This window comes from Scatophagus argus, chromosome 2 (assembly GCF_020382885.2).
Source record: "Scatophagus argus isolate fScaArg1 chromosome 2, fScaArg1.pri, whole genome shotgun sequence".
Classification (NCBI taxonomy): domain Eukaryota; kingdom Metazoa; phylum Chordata; class Actinopteri; family Scatophagidae; genus Scatophagus; species Scatophagus argus.
This window is the reverse complement of record NC_058494.1, coordinates 10,422,628-10,444,001: the sequence shown is the minus strand read 5'-3', so window position 1 is coordinate 10,444,001 and position 21,374 is coordinate 10,422,628. Positions and strand designations below refer to the sequence as shown.

The window sequence follows — 21,374 nt, the reverse complement described above, 5'->3', positions numbered from 1 at the left end:
AATAGTACCTCAGAGGAAACAAGTGAAAGTAGTCAATTCTTAATGCCGCTTGGCCCCTTACATGATTACTGAAAAATGATGTATGAGCAGAACTTGAACTTGTTCGTTGTACCTACTTTATATGACCTGTTGTTAAGTAGTCATTTTATAGGTGAGTCCTATGCTTTTAGTGCAGCATTAAGCAGTATGTGAACATGCAACAAATAGTTTATTGCACACGACATCTTGTATGTTGGAAGATTGAAGTTTTTTTTATTAATATAGCCTGTATCTTTGTATCATTTTAATGTGTTATAACCCATTTATCAGGGCTGAATATTTATGTTAGATATTCTAGAATGGGAGGAGTGCTACCGTAGCCAGCAACTAGGCCTAGCTGTCAAATAAATGCAGAGTAGTAAAAAAAAGTGCAAACTTGGTGAAAATAATCCAGTCGGGTAGAAGAAGGCCTACCTCAAAACTCCGCTGAAGTAAATTACACAAGTTTCTTCCAACCACTGGAGTCGGCAGACACACAAGCACATGCTGCTCTGTTGTGTGGAAAAATGTTTCAGAAACACAATCAACAGCAAATTTGAGGAAAATACTGACAAACCTGGAAGCTTCATGGAGTTAATACGGTTCGAAATTCACCGAAGGTAACATCATCATTAGGAAAAAAGCAACCAAATAATCCTCAAATAATTCTAAATACAGAAGAAGTAGTTACTGTGCCGTGCAGGCCGGGGTTATTTTTAGTTTGGGTTGGCCATAATGATCAATTTGCATAATAAGATATGGCCTGCCGCTATGCTGTTTATGCTGTTTTGCTCGTTATAACCGAGTGATTGGCTTCTATTTCATTGTTCCCATATCAGTCCTGTGTTTCCACGTTTCAAATGCAGAGCTCGCTTCGCTTCTTTGCAGTGGTTTATAACTCAGCCTGGTTTGTTTCCACTCACAAGACAAAACCAGACCTCGAGGCTCTTGAGTCTCACCGCACTGATGACAAACACACGGATAAACCAAGATATGATTATTTTTCGCAGACGAGAGACGAGACGCGATTTCCTGATCAGCCACGATCCCTGTGAGCCGCGTTAAAATGCGCATTCACGCTGAGCTGCCAGTTTCCTCCGGAGGAGGACGGAGCCGCTCCAGGCTCAATTACATGCGCAGTCCTGCCGTGAATCACACATCACCACGGCAACCGGCGTTCACAGCGAGTCCCCGTCAGCATCAGTGAGGTCCGTTCCCATCCACGGGCGACAGGAGAGCACGGAAAGCCACGGTAAGTTTATATAGTCTTTTCCATAAGACAGTTTGTATTTTAGACTGATGTGTTTGCGGCTAACGAGAGCCCGTCCCGCTGCGGGATATCTCCTTCTGTCTGTACGGGAGCGTTATGTCTTCACATGGTGAAGTGAATTGGTGCTGGCTAGCCTATTCATTAAGGAGCTTTAAGGAATGAATGGACGAGCATCTCATCTCTAGCTGTGTGTTAGCCATGTTTCTGTGACCTGCTGAATGATGGTGTAATTTGCGCTACCTCCACATTATATAAGGCTACAGTTAGATAAGCCGATTGTCCTCACGGCTTTAGGCTATACTTGTCAACAACAAGTAGAAAATGTACCGTGTGAGATTTAAGATAATCAGATCATCAAATGCAAAAACGGTCATCACGGGCTGGAATATTACTCGATTCAGATCCGTGATTAGATGTGACTTATGTGTGGCTGTTGGAGGCTCTCTGCTCTCAGACTCCTGCACGGTTACTCAGCCTGTGTGCCTTGTCGCAGCTGTCTTCAATGCAGCAAGTTGGGATATGCATGACCAGTGAGCCCTGAAGAACTTGAGAGGCACAGGCACAAACAGCCCACTCTCACCTATTCAAATACCCATACCAAAGCTGCCTCTTCCCTGTCCTAACAGTTCATAAACATAGGCCTATGTCAAATTATGAAGATGATAAATGAAACAGTAGAAACATGGCACTTGGCTGATATAAAAAGTTAAAATGTGCATTTAAAAGATGTCCTTCACAGCCGTCATGCAGCTGCTGGATGAGATTCTGTCAGAGTGTGGGAACACTGAGTGTTTTGACAGCAACACCCGGCTCATTTGTTAATCACAGATTCAGGATGATTCATCGTACCCACACTTCACTTCCCAGGGAAAAAAAAATGGTGGTCAGCACAGATGACCACTTAGCCACCCACTCACTCAACGAGGACACCAACGACAATGCGAATGTGGTCTTGAGTAATACACTCGAGAAAAGCTGTACTTTAACTGTTTAAAATATGAGCACTATGTATCCTACATGATAGTTCTGCTGTCGTGCAAGATACAGCTTCTTCCACACAATTTAAAGGTGATTATTTTTGCACTAGTATTTAATTGACTTGGTCATAGGTTGTATGTGCTGTCAAATGTCCAGATTTCACTTTAGTTTTTAAGATTTGTGAACGTTCAGTGGGAGCATGCTGTGGTGTGTTTCTTAAGCAACAGAAAAGAAAATCAAAACCTAAAATTAATCAACATTATCACATAATGTTCTCACAGTATGTATTTGCTTTTTTTTAGTAGATCATGTTTTCACAGTGGATGTGGATGAGCCTTAAATTTTAATAATTTAATAATTAATAAATAATTTAAATTTCATAATTCTGTATTTCCTTTATCAGGAGCACATTTCCTGTGCTTCCTGTGCATAAATACTGTAGCTTTTCGTCTCCTGCACTGTGTAGGCGAGAATCATTGTGAGTCAATGGCGTCAGTGGGGCCCATGGGTTCCTTGGCTGAGGGAAGGTGTTGTGTTGCACTGCGTGAATGAGATAAGTGGATCCTCACCTCTTTCTTCCACATTTAGATGATCATTTGATAAAAAAAAAAAAAAATCATTATCAGAACAAAGAGGTGTGCAGCGTTGTGTTGGTGAAGAGTTACACTTGATGACAAACATTAAAGACCAGAATTTAGAGGAAGTAATGGGGCTGAGATATACAAGATTAATTATACACAGTAGTTATGAAGCATGTTTACTCTAGACTGTCGAGTTGGACAAACAGGAGGAGAGCAGGCTTCCCTATGAAGATATTTGCAGTTACAGAAGACTGAAGACTGCACCCAGCCAAGTAATAATCCGACACATAACGTGAAAGAGCAAATCTTCATTTTTACACTTTTTTATAAGATTTTTATAGATCGTATTTATAATCTGATTTATCAGGCAAATAAGAATAAAAGTCTACAGCCAAGCTAGCAGCTCTGTTAGGCTTTACTTAGGCACAGCAGTGTTCTGAGCTAAATACTAACATGATGCCTATAGTGACAATGCTGACATGCTGGTGTTTAGCAATTAGAATGCTTACTCTGTTCAACATTTTAGTTTAATGTGTTAGCATGCTAACATTTGTTAATTAGAACTAAACATAACATACAAGTGTAGCTGATGGGAAAGTCATTAGTTTTACACAGGAATTTGTAATGATGATGATCAGCAAAGATATTACAATTCATGAGGTTACAGAAGTCTGGGCAAGCCAGCGAACTTTTGTTAAGACATATGTCAACCTCATGGTGACATTTGTGTCATGGTGGTAGAAGAAAAGTCAGGGGACTGAAGGTCACTAGAATTCACCCTCTGGACACCATGAATGTCTGTATAACATTTTTGGCAATTTCATTGCTAGCAGTGCCTTAATGCAAAGGCTTCTCGGGGCTCCAGTCACAGACCCTGGGCTTATTTGGGGCCTCACAAGACGTCAGCTTAAAAAAAATGTACATGCTGCTGCCATGAGCAACCTCCGTGACTTCCCTTGGGCCAGAAAAGTCACAGAGGTTTTCTGTGCGGGTCAGCACACTGTAGTGTAGGAAAAAATATGCTATATATATTTTCCATGTTTTCTAATTTGTCAGAGCGAGTAGAGACCCCTCTGCTGCTGTAGAGGAGGACAGAAGACAGGCTGAGGAGTAGAGAAAAGAGGCAGAGGTGGCAGTCAAAAACAAGCCAAAAGGTGACCATTTTAAAGATATTTAAATTGGTGAAAAGAAATGGATCGATTATAGTTTAGGGAGCTGATAAAATCAGCGCAGACCTGATAGAATCATGCAGAGGCATTAGTGTTATTGCAGTATATTATATAGTCCATACTCTATCTGTAAATCATGTTAATTACAGTTTAGTTTCCAGATAAAACATGCACATACCAACCAAGTATAAACACACGAAAGAAGACCACAATACTGCTTAAGATTCAAAGAGATTCAAAGCATTTATTGTCATATGCACAGTAAAGAAACAAGTTCTCTGCTCAGTGAAATTCCTCTTTTGCTTTCCACTATGAATGCCATTAATGTCAGACAAATTAAAGTAAGAAAACAGAATAATTTAAGAATTAAAGAATTAAAGATGTTGACCGTTCGCTGCAGTAGAGGGAAGAGGAGGAGTAGAGGTGCTGGAGACACATCAGACTTCTACAGCACTGACAGGCGGCTGTTACCTGCAGTGACACGGAGGGCCTCCGAAAAGTCTGTTGCTCCAGGGCCTGAAGTAATGTTAAGGCACTTATGTTAACAGATGCTGAAATATTTCAGTCTGGACCAGGGAGGAGGACCAGCAGTCTAGCACTGCAACTCAAACTAGCTTCTTCTTACAGCTCCAGAAAGACACTTTTTTTTCATATTCTGTTTGTCTTTTAGTGTGGTCGATACTGCTCTTTTTCCTCATCACACTGTCATCTTCTCCTCACTCTTTCATGTCCTGGCAGGATCCACAAGCAGCGCCGTCACGTTTGGTTCCAAGGCACACAGTCTGAGTCAGTCTGACCTGAGCCGTCTGTCCCTGCTCTCTAGATTAGTGCAGGCATTTTCAGGCAGCCAAGCAGCTATGGTGAAGCTGGGTAGCAATCTGTCTGATAAGATGGAGAAGCAGCCTTCTGCGGACGACGGCTTTGATAACATCCCTCTCATCACACCCCTGGAGGTCAACCAGCTCCAGCAGCCGTTCGCAGAAAAGGTAAGTACGACCTATTATTTGTTGTTGTTTGTGGTTCTGTTTATGTGCTTGCCCACTTATGCCTATTTTTATCTGAAATGCTGCCTTTATAAGTTGCCTGCCAATCACACAAACCACATATTACAGCATTACAAAAATAGTCAGCAGATTGCAACTGACTGCAGAACACATCAAGACAAAACAGCTAATGTGGGTGTACCGGTAGCTTCCTATAAGCTCCAGCATTGAGATGGTTGTATTCAACTTCTCTTACCTTCTTTCCCAGGTTATAATCTTGACTTCAGCCCACTCAACCCAAGCACCTCATTGAATGCATAATATCCTACACAAACATATTTTGGTTGGATGATACACTCAGCAGCACAGGATGTTCCACAGGGTGACGAGATGTTGCCGAAATGTTAACATGCACTTTGTAGCTCCCATATGTCTTTTTAAAATATCGATTAAAACTGGCTGCTTTTGCTTTTGTGGAGTTTTTTTCTTTTTATTTAGACATGCAAAATAGCATTTTTCAGTGGATACACGATTACTGAACCTGTGCTGTACACTGGGGACAACATCATCCATCAACTATAAAACAAATAAAAGGGGTTCATTTGCAGTGACAGTGAATTGTTTCTGCTGCAGGTCATTGTGAAGACATCCACCCAATATGAGATACAGCAGAAGAAGAAGAACAAGCTCTATGCGCCTAACATCAAGAAGCTGAATATCAACTTCTACAGTGATGTTTCAGATAAAGCCAAGGTATGGAGAGGTGTTTCTGTGTTTGACTGAGTTACACCACAGAGAATGACAAATAAAATAAACAAACATGTGCTGTAGCTACATGTCCTGGACAAACAGCATGCTGTTTGCAGTATTGAAGAATAAATACTACACTAGTATCTAATCATACCAGAGTAACATTTGCAGATATGTTTACATGATGCTGCATCCTGTGTTTGCTTGGTTCCTCATTCAGCAAGCTCAGATGGAGGACAAACTGTGTGTTCATGTTTGTAAGTTAAATAAGCAGGACAGCTAAAGCTGGTTGCTGCTCAGAGTCTGTGGTTCTTGTGGCGTCTAGCATGCTCAGTTTGACCAGATGATGGACCACCAGGTCCATATGGAATTCCAATGACATCTCTGCAGATTTTTTTTTTATTTTTTGCAGATTTTTAACTGCGGAAAATAAAGATGCTGATTATAAAACTCCAGATGTTAACACACACACTCCAGCCCCATGTGCACATGAGTGATAGTTGTGTGCTGATTTCTGTCAGCATCGAAGTTAGTGGTGCAGTGTCACAATATGTAAAAAAAAAAAATTATCTACTGCTAAGAAACTGAAGAGGCACCATTTGTCACCATGTCAGCTTTTAGATGTGAAACATATAAATTTCTCCCATTTGGTTTCTGATTTTTCTCAGACAGGGCAAGTGATTCACACAGCAGATGCGTATGCTGTAACAGACAAAACAACAACAACAACAAAAACAAACAAACTAACAAAAACGCAATTACCACAATGAGCCAAACCATCACAATCACTGTAGAGTCATAATCAAACCCTGGACCTGTTGCTCGAAATACTCAGTAGATCGCCAAATACTTGTTAATCCTCCAGTGAAAATAGTCCCCAACAAATGCATTGTATTCTCATATTTGAGTAATGTTTGCTGAATACTACAGTGCCCAACTGTTTTAGGAAATTATTTAGCCTTTTTCAAAAACAAAAAAGGACTAGTTACTAAGGATGGACTAATCTGGCCTTCTGCTTTAAGCACTGATGATGCGTGCTGCTGAAGTGCTGCACATGCATATGTGTATGTTCATGTGCGTGTGCATGTGTTTGTTGCTCAGATCACAGGTCTGATCCTCATCACTTTGGCCTTCCTGACCAGCCTGCTCCTCCTGCTTATGTACAAAGCTATGTGGTATGACCAACTGACCTGTCCAGAGGGTTTCATCCTTAAGGTAAGCAGCCCACACACAGACAGAGAGAGTGAGAGAGATAAAGACAGAGAAAGAACATCTGCATATCTTTGTCACCATCTGAAGTGCTTCTGCTGGTCTCAGCATAGCAAAGACCAGCAGAAGCACTTCATATCAGAGTCCAGTCCTCTGATATCACAGGATTCTTATTGCATTACCCAGGCTGAAGTAGTCTGTGCGACACCCACTCAAAGTGTGCTTACACAGTCTACAGTGCATCTGGTTTCTTGTTTCTCGGCACACCCTCTCATCAGTTACTTAAGGAGGATTCTCTGAAAACTGGAGCTGGAAACCCAAACTCATTATCTCCAAACAACACCTTGAAGGCATTGTGGAGTAAACCAATGTTGCCACGCATGTTACATAAAGAGTCTATCTCGCGGAAGAAAATGAGAGAGGGAGAGAGACGGAGAGGGGGGCGCGGGGGGTGACAGAGCCCACTTTCTGGTCAGGCAGAGATCGGGACACCCGCCTGTGAATCGGAGGGGTCTTTAATTAGGGCTGAGCGTGACTAAACTGTGATTAAAGGCTTAACAGTGAGGGGGGAAGCAAGCAAGGGAAGGAGAGCTGGTGGGGGGGGGTTTGCTTCCGGCAAGGCTTTTGAAGTTTTTGCCGGTTACAGTTGCTTTCAGCTCTTTTTCCTGCTAATGCGTTGTTGGAGACCTAAAAAGAAGAGTTAGGATGGAGGGTGGCATAATCACTGCTGTGCTTTTGAGAGGTTCGACTGCTCGCTGTGAGAGAAGGTCAGGTAATGGATCCTCCGACAGGAAACACCTGTGAGGTCAGTGTAACCCAGTGGTCTCTTTCCAAAATGTAACATTAACAGAATGGATGTTCAGTTAGTTTTATTTAATTTAATTGCTGCTTTCTCTTGTACGCAGTGTCATATATTATATATTATATTACTATTGTCTTCTACACTTATGTAAATTGTTTATTATCAATGCCTACCTCTGTTTTTTCCCTATCCACTTGCTGCTGTAACAAGGTGAATTTCCCCATTGTGGGACAATAAAGGAAATCTTATCTTATCTTATCTTATCTTATCTTATCTTATCTGATCTTATCTTATCTTGTTAATTAATTGTCTAATCTTCTTAATTCACCCATACTGTCTTGTACACAGCTTCATTTCCGCAAAGACAAGTCAGTGTGTATTTAAAGATGTTGTAAAGGATGTCTTGTCTGAAGGTTCGTCCTTAGTGGACTTCCATGTTCAGTTTGCAGGAACCTAAAATGCTACAAAACAATAAGTTCTAAGAACTTGAGATGCTTTGGTGAAGACATTTTTTGAGGATAAGTTCTATGCATTGTGTTTTAAAATTGGGAGTGCTTTGGAAGTAGAAGCCAGCTTTAGAGTTGACAATGAGGCAATTCCATCTGCTGATGAGGAAGGACTGAAAGCCTTAGAAAAAGTTAAGTGGATTTGGAGTTTCTAGCTCTGTCTTCAGCCCAGACCTTTGGATGTCATCACGGGTTCAACACATACAGTGCAAATCCAGTGATTTTATCTGTCAAAGTACCAGTTGTTGTCTTTGTGATGTATATGGTATTTATTGTAAGAGTCCTTCTTGTAATGCCACATTTACTTGACCAACCACAACTGTCAACATGTCTAGCACCACCTGAAACTACTTGGATTTAGTATAACCTCCAGATCAGTTCTGAAACTTGGTGTCAGAAACTTTTTCCCAAAGTGTACCAAGACAAGCAAATCCTGCAGCAGTCTGCACAGGTTACGTTGCAAGATCCAGCAGTCATATTCATCCATGATTATTTGGCGCATCAGCAAGTGCAATAAATGCATGCAATCCAATTATTTTTGCATTTTTACTTAAAGATTATGTTAAGTTTTACCTCAGACGGCCACCAGGATACATTTGAATATGACCATAGGCTGAGACCTTTATGAATAAACAAATTTACTTGACATGTTCTCGACATGTTTATAGCCTCATAGTGTAGCCCTTTGTCACATAATTTAAAACAAACATTGATATTTTTGTCTTTCCAATGCAACAGCAGAAGCACTGCACCCCAGCAGCTCTGGAGATGTACTACACAGAGCAACAGCAGCAGCAGCAGCAGCAGGAGCAACAGCAGCAGCAGCAACCAGGCCTCCACAGCAGCACCAACACCAGGCTGTATGCTGCCCTCAGCCACCTTAACCAGGTCAAGAGGACTGGGCCTGAGCTGCCACGCCCATGGTTACCTGTCATCACCGCTCTGAAGGAGGCTGAACTGGCCAAACAAGGCAGTGAGCTGCCAAAAGGAGTGCTGCAGGGAGAAGAGTGAAGAGGCTGACAGAAATGCAGGTGTTAGAGGAGGAAATGATGATGGGGAGGTAACATAGGTTATTGTGTGTGTGTGTGTGTGTGTTTTCACAATTTTTTTTCCCTTCCCTCCATCCAGTCCATTGAATCACTTGTTTATACTGGTGCTCCAAAACCTTAAAGGTGTCTGTATAGCTACTGAAAATTTAAATCATCAGTATAAACCATAAGTTTACCCAACTTTGATCCTGTTATATTCTGTTCATATTTAATACGAATTAATACCCAACTGTGGTGGTGTGCGTGTGTGTGTCAGGGTGTATGTGGCGAGATGTTAGAGGTTAGAGGCGGCAATGTTATTAAAGTGTTGGAGAATGTGCCTGACTTTTACAGTGTTACTGAATCATGACTAAACTTTGCCATCTGTATATGTATGTGTGAGTGTTTGTGTGTGTGTGTGCACTCATGTAAACTCGTGCACTCTGTACGCTGTAAATGCTCTCATATGTATGAGTGCATATGTACTGTATATATACTTGCAGGCATTTGCACTGTGTGCGTATATTTGTGTACTTGTCTGAGAAATTTGGAGGTGAGAGAAGCAAGGCGAGAGCTCTGAGTGAGAACTGAAGATAACAAGTTTTTAATGAGATGAGAAGTCTCTCTTCATTGCTCCCTCTCGTTATCTCACCATCTATTCATTTAGTTTTAATGGAGAGCGTATGAAATCATCAACGAATGTACTCACTGTTCAACCATTAAGACAAGGAAATATAATTGACCGTTTTAATTTTGGCTGAAATGAATTGAGTCCACATCTTATTATCTCAAGACCATAATTTGCAGTTCTGCGTGCGTCTTCAGTAAAAGTCAGAGAAAATTGTGTGTTTAAAGTCAAAGCACGCAGGCTGTTTTAAAACTGACTCACACAGTGGCTTTGGAAATTATTAAAAACTAAAAACCACATGCAAACATACTTTTATCATCTTTATGCCATTGCGGGTTATTGTGTATAAAGGAAATCATCAAAAAAGTTAATTAAATCTATTTAAAATGAATAGCACATATAACACACTGAAGTGTGCAACAAATAAAAGGGGCTGAAAACCTCCTGAAACTCCTGAACAATTCTTCATTTGAAGACGCTTGTTCTTCTACATCATATGTGAGCTGCTAACTGGAATTGTAGAGAAAACCTGAGAGCCTTTACTGTATTACTACAAAAAACCCTACATGTCATATATGTAAGCTGATTGTAAAAACTCTGCTCCATCTGAGTTTTCTGACTGAACTTGTATTTGATTTATGTTGCTGTAAGTATTGTGTGATGATCACATACAGTATAACCACAGGGATAACCCATCGTGATCCTTTTATGAATGTATGCGGTAGCTGCTCCAATAATGCAGTAGATGTAATTCATGCTTATAATGTACTACCTAAAACCTTCTATTGTCTTCACATTTTTCTATTTATTTTATTAACAGAGTATTTATGTGTATTAGTTGGTGTTTTTTCGACAGTAATGTTGCATTAGCAAATCTTTCTTGGCTAAGTATGAAAGGTTCTTTTCCAATTTATTCTCATTTTTATAGAAAAAAAATATCTGAAGCAAATATTGTTTTTCTTCAGCTGTCATCAGATATTATCCACAATTCTCAGAGAAATCTTGTAAGTTGTGCTGTTTGTCTGCCATCACTTGTTTAGAGACACCTTTTCCCTTTGTATTTCCTTGCATTCATAGAGTCACTCATTGTTCAAGTGACAGATCTCTTACCCTGGAACAAAACTCTTCATGTGAGAAAGACGAATGTGAGATCACAGCACAGCTTGTTCCTTTGGGTTCAAGTGCCAGACATTTACATCAGACCCATTTGCTGTGATGTCACTGACTGAACAAAAATAAATGACTGAAGTGTCGAGTTCTGTCATTCACAACTGCTGACTTTGAGTCATTGCCTCTAATGACCTGACACTGATGAAATGTTGGTGGCTGGATTGAATAGAAAACATTTATTGGGTGTTTTTAACCCTACACAAGCCAAACACAATGACCATTACATACCATGAGCTCATGAAATGTCTCCTCATAGTAATGAATTAAGTGAATAAATGCTGTGGACAAAAATATTTAATTGTACGTAAGTACTTTCCTTGAGGTCTTTTGTATGTGCTTTCTTTCAAAATTAATACTATAGTTTTACTTCACATTCACATTAATCCGGTGGTGGAAGAAGCACAAGAACAAGATTCTTTACTTAAGTGAAAGAGTCAGTACTACAGTAATCCATAGCAATTTAATGTCTTCACATTTTAGTAAAACTATATGCACTGGCCACAAAATGCACTTATAAGTGGTATTTTAATGTTGTAGATAATTTTTCACTACTATAAAGTGTGATACATGATTGTATGTTTGTTTTTATTTATGTATGTATTTCACTTTAAAATGTAGTGGTCAAATAGAACTTGTAGCTTAAGTGGAAATATGCCAGTCAAGTAGAAGCTCATAATCGCACTTAAGTGCGTGAGGAATTGAGTACATCTTCTGAAATATTTTCCATCACTACATTTATTTTACAGGAGTTAGAAGCACAGAAACACAGAGTAAGAAACAGTGATAAGTTACGAAAGAATGAATGAGGAACAAATAATGATGCTTTACTGGAACCATCAGATGCTGCACAAAACTATTAATGACTCACTATCTGAAGTTACTTTTCTCTGCCCCTTCAGCTAAAGTGATGCATCATTGTGAGAAGTTAAAGCCAGCACCTGTAAAACTACAGCACTTTTACTGGTGTTTCACAAATAGTTCCTAAAAAACAGAGACGGTAAGATTCACTATCAGTTAGTTTCTAATTCTCTATTAACATTTGTGCATTGCATTTTTAAATGTTACCAGTGGGGCTGTCCTGTCTTGCATTCACATGCACAGGAGAAAGAAACATAGATTCTTGTTAGATATTTACTATTATATTTACTGTAAAAAAGATCAGATTTAAAAATTACTGACAGAACAAATATGTACAGCTCATTTCACATGCCATTGGTCAGAGATGATCAGTATGCATAGAATTCAAAATATTATTCCCTCATCCTCAAACTTTAGTTTAGCAATTCAAAGCCAAGCCACATCCTCTCTCTCTCTCTCTCTCTCTCTCTGTTGGGTTCACTGCTGTGAGCCTGTCTGCATCTCATTTACACACACATATTTTCACACCCTTGCTCCAAACCCAGGGATGTGTGGCTTCAAGTTTGTGAGTATGTGTTGCCTCGTTAGAAGTGTGTGTGTGTGACTGTGAAATCATTAACCTGCAGTGTTGTGTGTTTGCGTAAGTTATTTGTGTGTGTCTTTGTGTTGTTTCAGGTAGTGTGTGTGTTTTGCCTTGATCTGTGTGTTTGTGTGTGTGTGTGTGTGTGTTGTATGTGAGCCCAGGCTTAGCTTGTTAATTAAATCTACATTAAATCTACAGCCTTTAGGGCTTTCTTCTCCCCACTGTTACTGTGTGACATACTTTCAATGCAGTTGGCCTAGGGCATGGAACTAAATAAAGTGTTAAAAAAATATTTATTAGGGCATTTACAGATCCCATGCTTGGTCAAGGCATAGTATGTTGTGCCAAAAAGGCTTAGATTCAGTGCCGGGGGAAAATCACGTAAAATCAGCCGAGCAGTCATGTAAAGGCCGCCAAGCCCATTTTCCTGCTTTATAGCATCAACAGATCTGAACAGTAAAATAGCAGGTTTGCCTTTTAATTTGTTCTGACCGTTTGGATTCCCCCCTTCCCCAACATTTCCTTGAGGCTGTGAGGGAGGGCTGTGCCAAGAGTCATTTGGCCTTTCACCCCAATAGAAATTTCTCTGAACCCTGATATGTCATTCAGAGATTGGGGAGAAGGAAGGAATGTTTGTGGTGATGTAAATATTGTCTCCCTTCTTTTCTTTTTCCGCATTACAGACTTCCTGTCCCAATAAAACAATACAACAAAACAAAAAAAAAGTGGTACCAGTCCAGTTCTGGACTTGAAGATTTCAATGTTTCAGACAAATTTGAGAAATTCCAGTCAAATATTACACGCCTATCTTGAAAACAACTCATGGAAACTACTGATGCATGATGATGCAATCCATGTTTTGGTATTTGATCACCCAGTAAGAGTCAAGAATCAACTATCTTTCTCCTTTAGCACAAATCAAATTGTGCTTGTGTTCATACAGAAAGCAAAGTGAATTTTTGATTTATGTTACTTGTGTGTGAGTTTGACCGTGAGATCATTTGTGTCTGTTCACTTCCTAGCCATAAGCTAGTGAGCAACAGCGGGCAGTGTGTGTGTGTGTGTGTGTGTGTGTGTGTGTGTGGCCTCTCTGATCTCATCACTGACCAGAGGTCTGGTTATTTCCCTCCACTGTCTTATTTTTCCCTTTCTCTGAATTCATGAAGTAAAGTACACTTCCCCTCTGGTCAGTAGGCAACAGTGGCTGATTACACGCTTGCGTCTGCTGACAGATTCAAGAAACATGGGTGAAAATCCACTTTTTAACCACAATGATTAATAAAGTAATTCTGAGCCCCTCCTTGTTAAACAGCTTCACACAGGAGCAGAATCTGGTTGCTTATTCTAGCAGAAGCTCCAGCTCTGCCAGCAGCTCTCTCCTCCAGATCTCCCTGGCTCTCAGCAGCTGAGCAGCAGCACCTCTGCTCTACATTCAATGTTATGTGCTCCACAGCTTTTTAACTCAAGTTAAATATTTCTAAGTTGAAATTATTGCAATGTGAAAAGCTTTCTTTATGTTCGGTGTGAACACAAAGGAATTATTCTCACAGGACATTATGGCATGACATCACTGTTCACAGCATCCATTAAAAGCATTAAATTGTTGTTACACACCAGTTTTTGTACAGATTAAACAAAGATATAGTATTTAGATTATTAAGTTTAAAGGTGTTGATGTTGTGGTACGATATTTCTTAACCTCATGCAGAGTCAGGTCAGCTGTTTTCCCATTTACTTTCTTTAAGCTGAGCTTCATATTTACTGCACAAGCATGATAATGGTCTAGTCATCTAGCACTGCAAGAAAATGAATAAGCATAGTCCTAAAATTTAAGAACTTTTTAAAAGAATAATTTATCAAATTGCTTACAACTTAAAAATATAAGAGAACTTCAGAAGTCTCTCAAGTTTGGCTCTCAAGTAGATGACTGCAGCGCAGAAAAAGAGGAGCAGAAACATCATCTGAAATAATACGGGAATTGTAACAAGAATTAAGTTTATACTGATTTTGTGTGCAATGTATCTTCTTTTTGTGTACTAAATTCTACTTAGTAGAAGTAGTTGTTCTTGATGTGCCCCACGTCAGTGTTCTTGCTATAGTTTTGTTTTCTTTCCATTTCTTTCCATTTCCGTTCCATTTAAGCATTTACATTCCTTGTTATTTAATCTTTATTTGTATATCTGAAAAGTCAATTTTCAAAAACATATAAAAGTTATTCTTAACATGAATAAATCAATAAACCAGTTTGATTTTTATTCCCTGGAGTGCACAAAGAAAAAGAAGAACAAGAAGAAGAAAAAGAAGAAAGCATAGCTGGTTTATTAATCCTCCTACAGGAAATTAAATTTTCCAAAAAAAATAAGAAAATGAATCAAAATGGATATACACATGAAATCTTTTTTTACATTGGAATTTGACAGAAACACATGACACTGAGTAAAATATTAGGATGTTCCCGTTTAGGAACATGTGATTAATCATGTTATCACTTGAGAGTTGCTTTTGCTTGAGCATATCATGTCTTATTCTTGACACTCTGCAGGGAACCTTTGCTCCTGAGGTGGCTCCTCGGAGCATTATAGGTGTAATTCTTTTAAGTTTCATAAATCAGAAGAGAGAAAGTGAGAAAGAGAAAAGCAGAGAGATGGAAGGAGAAAAAGAAGAAAAGATGAACAAGAGAGAAAGAGCAGATGAGAGGCGGCCTGGCCTGGGAAGCAAAGGCGGGGGGGGGGTGAGGGTTTGGGAATAAGAAGAGGAGGCGGTGGAGGCCAAGAGGCATGGAGGTGGTGCTGGAGGAGGAGGGTGAATCCAGACTGACCCCTCTGTCTGTGTGTGTTGTTGTGTGTCTCAGTGGGTTTCCTCTGCCCTGGCGCCAGCTGGAAATGCCTCCACTAAGCAGAGGCAGTACACACATCATCCTCCATTCACCCCCATTCAGTCCCCTTTGATGAGAGTAACACTATACATGCCCAGTGCGCCTCACAGATCCTATCAAGCTGCTGTTTAAAGGGCAGCAGCAAGAGCCGAGGCAGCTGATCATAACTTATCGAGTGTTCGGATGCACTGTCATCTAGTTTCGTCGTCCTGCGGAGCTAATAAAAGGAAGGACAATTGAGGAGGCTTTGTAATTGAAGTGATGTTGTTGTTACAGTAGTGGAAGTTTCATGAAGTACGCTGCCACCTAGGGGTCATCTCCCGTGGTTGCAGACAGGAATGTGGTCTCCCCTTTGCTTATTTTGAGCCACTAGTTTGGTAAACAGAATGTGAGTGGATTAGGTTTTCTTAAAAGCCTTAAAAATCACTAAAAAGCTGGTGTGGAGACATCTTCATATCTTTCTTTTTTCTCCTTACAAGGGAATTGTACCTTGTTGACCCTACCTTGAATATCTACTATCACCAGTCACAGTTGCTCTTTAAAGTTGATCCTCATGATGGTCTTTTTAAAATGACTCAATAGCCATGAAATTAGTCATTAGTTTGTTATCCTGCCGTGATGTTGCCCTCATGCAACAAAAACCTTGCCAGTAAACAATTATCCGACTGACACGGCGAGGTAAAGGCCCAAATCTGCAGCCCAGACATGCCGTGAGGAAGAAAAACAACCGGCTTTGCTTAGCTTAGCTTTAGTTTGCTTTGTTCTGGCCATTATGAAGCCGAAATATTGTCATTACTCATAGACCAAATCATTTTACGACATCCTGTGATTAAACTTTAAGCTAATAGGTTAATGAGACAAATGGAGTTTGAATGCTGGAAGTTGGTTTCCATTAGGGATGGCAATGCAGGGTGAAGTGCACAGTTGCATACTCTGCACACACACTCACTCGCACACTGTTTTTTCCCCTCTCTCTCTTTGACACACACACACACGCAAACACAAACACAGAGAACAGACTGGTTTGATTTAGGTTTTGCGGTCCCCTCCCGGTGCAGCCTCAGACAGGCAGTGAGGACCATGAGTGCAGTGAACTCCAGTTCAGCCCGAGCCCGGCTGTCTCTGCTAAGCTTCAAGTTGAAACCCTCCAAATTGGGTTTAATCTGTGTTTTGCTTTGCCAATTATCGACCCGCAGAGCTGCATGGCAAATGGGGACGAATGAGCTTTGGATAGGCTTGGTTGAGAGGAAGGTCATGGTGTGATTAATGGTGATTTGTTGAAACCGTGAGTTGCTCGGTTAAGATGTAGCACAGGATGAGTTATCAGAAAATGAGCATCTGCAGGAAGAGCTGCAGAGCATGATGCAGCAGATACGCAGTTTGAAACTGAGGACAGAAATTAATGTCAGACTGTTACCAAAACCAATGTGGGCTTATCATACAGTACATTTGTTTTTCAGTCAATGTGGTTTCCAAATATAACCAGACAAGAGGTCTGGTTTCTGTGTCATGTATTACCAGCGCTGTGGTATCACTAGTTTAATGAAGATTAATATACTGTTGGTGAGACTTCTGTTCATTATAATCACTGCTAATTGTACCATGTTCACATCACAGTGGAGTACTTAGAATAAACAGAATAACATCTCATTTCTGCAACTTTCAAGTCTTCATGTGTTTAATTTGCTGCAAAGGCCACATTCTGAATATTGTTTTCCTAACTTTATTTAAAGGGGCACACCGCTGATTTTACACATAAAGATCAGTTTACACATCAATAGGAATACAACATAACCTGTGAAAATTCTTCTCTTCTTTTCTAAAGTGAGCTTTCTGAAGTCTGAAAAATAACCCAGATGTTGTCATGAAATTCAACATTGCTTGGTCTTAACACTTAAAGCTTTTGTATGATGTGCAGATTATTTTGTTTTACAGTATGACAGACAGAATACCAATCACAATGTCCTGTGGCCAGGGTGATGCTATCATATGCCCTGTTTTATTTGACCAACAGTAGAAGACCTGAAGATAATCTAGTTTACGAACCTATAAAAAGCAAAGCAGAAAATCCTCAGGAAGCTGTAACTGTAGAACATTTGGCATTTTAACCATTTTAGTTGATAGTTTCAGCTCTATTACATAATTATTTAATGGTTTGTGGTCCATGTTGAAACATTTGTGCTATTTGTTACCTGTGTTTAAAATCCATCATATTTTTGTCTGTCTGTGTGTCTCTTTCTTTATTTGAGGATGTCTTCACTGACCTGTCTTTCTCTCCCTCACTGCTGATGTCAGTATCACCACAAATAGCAAACCTGTCTGATTCTGTCATTTAATTAAAGGGATTTTTTTTTCAGTCCTTGAAACATACATCAAAAAGCTTTTTTTTTAAATCCCACCTGTATAGTGTTCGAACCGTGTGCTATATGCCCTCCTCTCCTGCAATGGATTGGCACACAGCTGGAGAACTAGCATCACAAAATTCTTATTGACAAACCAACTTCTAATAATCACATGACAACGGTAGACAGAAATGCACACTAGTTTGCATTTTCTTTTGCAGAATCAGTTAAAATTTGGATGGAAACCTAGCCAGTGATGGTACAAAATGATGGTTCATAAGCACATGAAATCTTTCTTTTTACTGCTCAGTGAGTAAATGTAGCCCAAGGAGGTGAATGAAGGAGCGCTTTCAGACACAACACTGATTCCATTATGCTTCATCATTGTCGTGTTTTAAAATCCACTGCCAAAACTGTTCATCGCGACAACAATCTCATGTAACTACAAGAACTGATATTTAATCACAAATAAATGTTTTTTCAAGTGGACTTATGACTGTACTATCCCAAAGAAAAGAAACTTCTAACTTTCCCCACACTCCCGCTTCACTAAGGTGCTTTATGTGCGTGTTCCCCCACATCCCTTATCTGTAAATGAAAAGGCACAGTAATCAGGTGACTATCACATCATGGGTTAAATAACAACTATAAATTGCCTAATATTTATTCAAACACTGAGCTGTTCACTTAACCACTTCTATTCTAAACGCACTTTACAAACTGACTAATTTAACTACATGTTAGCCAACCATTCACAGCCAAACTGAATTAGGACTCATCAAGATAATCTTTCAAAATATGCAAGCCATGCTATCCAAGAACAATTTTAAAGAATGTGACAAGTTTGCCAGGTCCAGACCAGCAAACAGGGGTGTGGCTGGAGATTCTGGGACCCCTGACAACATCTCACAACCCCCAACGAGTTTCTAATCCTTGACATGTTCCAGGGTCCTCATCCAGCATCTGGACTTCACCACACACAAGAACCATGACATCCAAAACCAAATGGCCATTTATTTATTTACATCTTTGCATGTCTCTGGTAATGCTGGAATATTCACCAAATGACATCTCTGCACTGCAGTAAAACACAGAAATGTTAAGAATTTGAAGACGTCAAAAGGGGAAAATGCATCGCTTCAAGCTATGCAGGTTAACCATGGCCCTTCCCAATACCGGGAAAAATACAAAATTCTGTCGTTCCCAATATACAGTAGACAATGATTTCCTCCTTTAATGAACTTTGTCAACAGATCTGTCTCTTGCTATTGTTATTTCCTGTTTTTTGTTAAGGAAAACAAGTGTATGACGCATGCAGCATGTCGCATGTTAAACTGAAGTTCATTATTAGCTGTTCATCATTGTTAAGAGTTTGCCTGGGACAAGAAAAAAAGTTTGGAGAACTGAACTAGCAGCAAACCTCCAAACTGTTGTCCTGAGGTCTTTGTCCCTCTAAAACTAATACTGGTGATCCTGGATAACCAGACTTTTGATCAAACAAATATTGACAGATATCTTCTAGCTGTTCTGTGATCAGTTTAATGCTAACAAAGCTCGCCACTAAACAAGTTTTCTTGAGATAGTGTGCTGCAAACACTTTATGGTCCAGGTTAATTAATGTACCGCTCCTTAATGTACCAGTTACTTTAGGTTTCCTTGGTAATGGTACCCTTTACAAACATTTGGTCAAACCTGTTTAATAATATCACATTTTCTGATTTGCAGTCACTATGAATGCATTTGTTACCCAATACTTTTTTCACAGTTTCACAGTAGCCTCTAGTCAAAACCTCAAACTGCTGTCTTCAACCTTTATTGGAAGGTTAGGGGCAGAAGACAAAGCCTGCAGGAAATCCCACATATTCTACATGTGATTACCACTGGGAGCCTGTGCTCCACCAGTTTCACGGGTGGAGCTAATGTTGGAACCACTGCTAACACAGGCTATCGTGTCGGGCCTCTCTTAACGGGCAGCTAAAGCACAGATTTTTGCAGGGTTAACACTGGTTGCCACCGCTGACCAAAATCCCTCCGTGGAGCAGTTGCACACTGAGCCGACTGTCAGCAGACACCATGAGATTGAGTTGAAGCTGACTCAGAGCGGTTCAGCAGCAACACTCACTCCCACTGCCCAGGGCAATCCTGGCCTTCTGTTATTAGGCAACTACAGCTTCACCACTGGGTCTTCTTACTACCCATAGATGATATATCATTACAGTTATCCTTCTTTATTAAATAAATGAAAATGTCTCTGTCAATTTGAAGTGGTATTCCAGGTGTCTGGTTACACGGTTTAGTGTGGAAGCCAACTGTTAGACAAGAAGCTCTTGTAAAAAGGTTATTGATATTTATGAGAATACCTCTTGAACAAGATTCTTAGTGACACACAAGGATTGTTATTATGAGAATCTGCTCATAACCTCGCACATAAAAAAAAAGATGTCATGTCATGTGCTCATTTCCTCACAGTGGCCTAATTCTTGACATGTTTTCACCCCTCACTTCATTTGACAGCGGTCATAACTGCAGAGAAAACAAAGAAATACTTTCAAGAAAATACAATAAATTTGGAAATGATGATGAACAACTGTCAACAAATAATGACAGTCACTATTAAAAGCCAAAGTGACCCTCTTGCCACAAGCGTCTCTCGAGGGGGACGAGGGAAGCCAAGAATAAATTGCCTGTCTGTAGTCATTTGAATGCAACATTTAGCTGTGATTTATGTGAAGGCAGAAAAAGCATTATGAGAAAACATTTTCCAAGTGCAACAGCTTGCAGCAATTTACATTATATGGGGGGAAAACCGCTGAAACAAATATTTGACTGGCCTCCATAATGAAATGGATATATTTATACACACTGAATTGAGTCAAAGGCTCTTTAACGAACACGGGGCTTCACCAAAGGACCTCTCTGCGTTCCTGTAGTAAACATTTTACTGATGCTACAGGGGCTTCGAATGAAAGTTATTAGAGCCATAATTCTGCCAGCAGGCCAGGAGATGCAAAGATAATCCACATGAAGAGAGAGAAGATACGTAAGAGGGAAATCAATGCTGTGTTTGTATCAGTGTCAGAAAGAGATTCAGAGATTTACTAATTCAATTTCAATTAGTTTTAAGATGAAATACATTTGCTTTTGCCCTTCTGATTAGTGTGCTGACTGTGTTGCCCTGTAGTCTCCCATATTTTTCTTTGGCAAAAATGTCAGTGACAGAAAAAGTAAATATATTTGCAGCATATCTTGTCAGAGTGACCTTGATAATGGAATACATTATGCGTATGTAAGTTTTACTTTGCAGCATTCAGAACTTTTCCAACAAAAATTAACATATTTACCTACAAATGTTGACATCTTCCCTTTTCTTCTTTTTTGTTTGATAAGTGTTTTTAAATAAATAATTGTTTTTTTTTATTACTCTGCAGTTACTCTCAGCTCTACAGTGGTTTTTAGTGTCATTCAGCTCATTCATTTTGTTGTTTTGATTCACTCTCTCTAAAACCACAGCAGGTGCCCGTTTTCATGATGAAAAGCTCTAAAAATGGTCACTGTTCACTACCAGTAGGTCAACATAATAGAGCATTTAGCAGCTAAAGAGCCAGATACATCTCTCAAGAGTTG

General features: G+C 39.8%; 1 protein-coding gene across 3 annotated transcripts; it reads left to right on the top strand.

The window, feature by feature from the left end:
• Positions 1–933: 933 nt before the first annotated feature.
• On the top strand, positions 934–11,383 carry caly (calcyon neuron-specific vesicular protein). Of its 3 annotated transcripts, XM_046408270.1 has the most exons (6): positions 936–1,270; positions 3,904–4,001; positions 4,755–5,002; positions 5,633–5,752; positions 6,851–6,964; positions 9,005–11,383. In XM_046408270.1, the coding sequence occupies exons 3-6, from the start codon at positions 4,874–4,876 to the stop codon at positions 9,275–9,277; spliced, it is 636 nt and encodes a 211-aa protein (XP_046264226.1). In that variant the 5' UTR covers positions 936–1,270; positions 3,904–4,001; positions 4,755–4,873; the 3' UTR covers positions 9,278–11,383. The 3 variants fall into 3 exon arrangements, with proteins under 3 accessions (XP_046264237.1, XP_046264226.1, XP_046264216.1); XM_046408281.1 differs by lacking the exon at positions 3,904–4,001 and having other exon boundaries at positions 934–1,270; positions 9,008–11,383; XM_046408260.1 differs by lacking the exon at positions 3,904–4,001 and having other exon boundaries at positions 937–1,270.
• Positions 11,384–21,374: the final 9,991 nt, after the last annotated feature.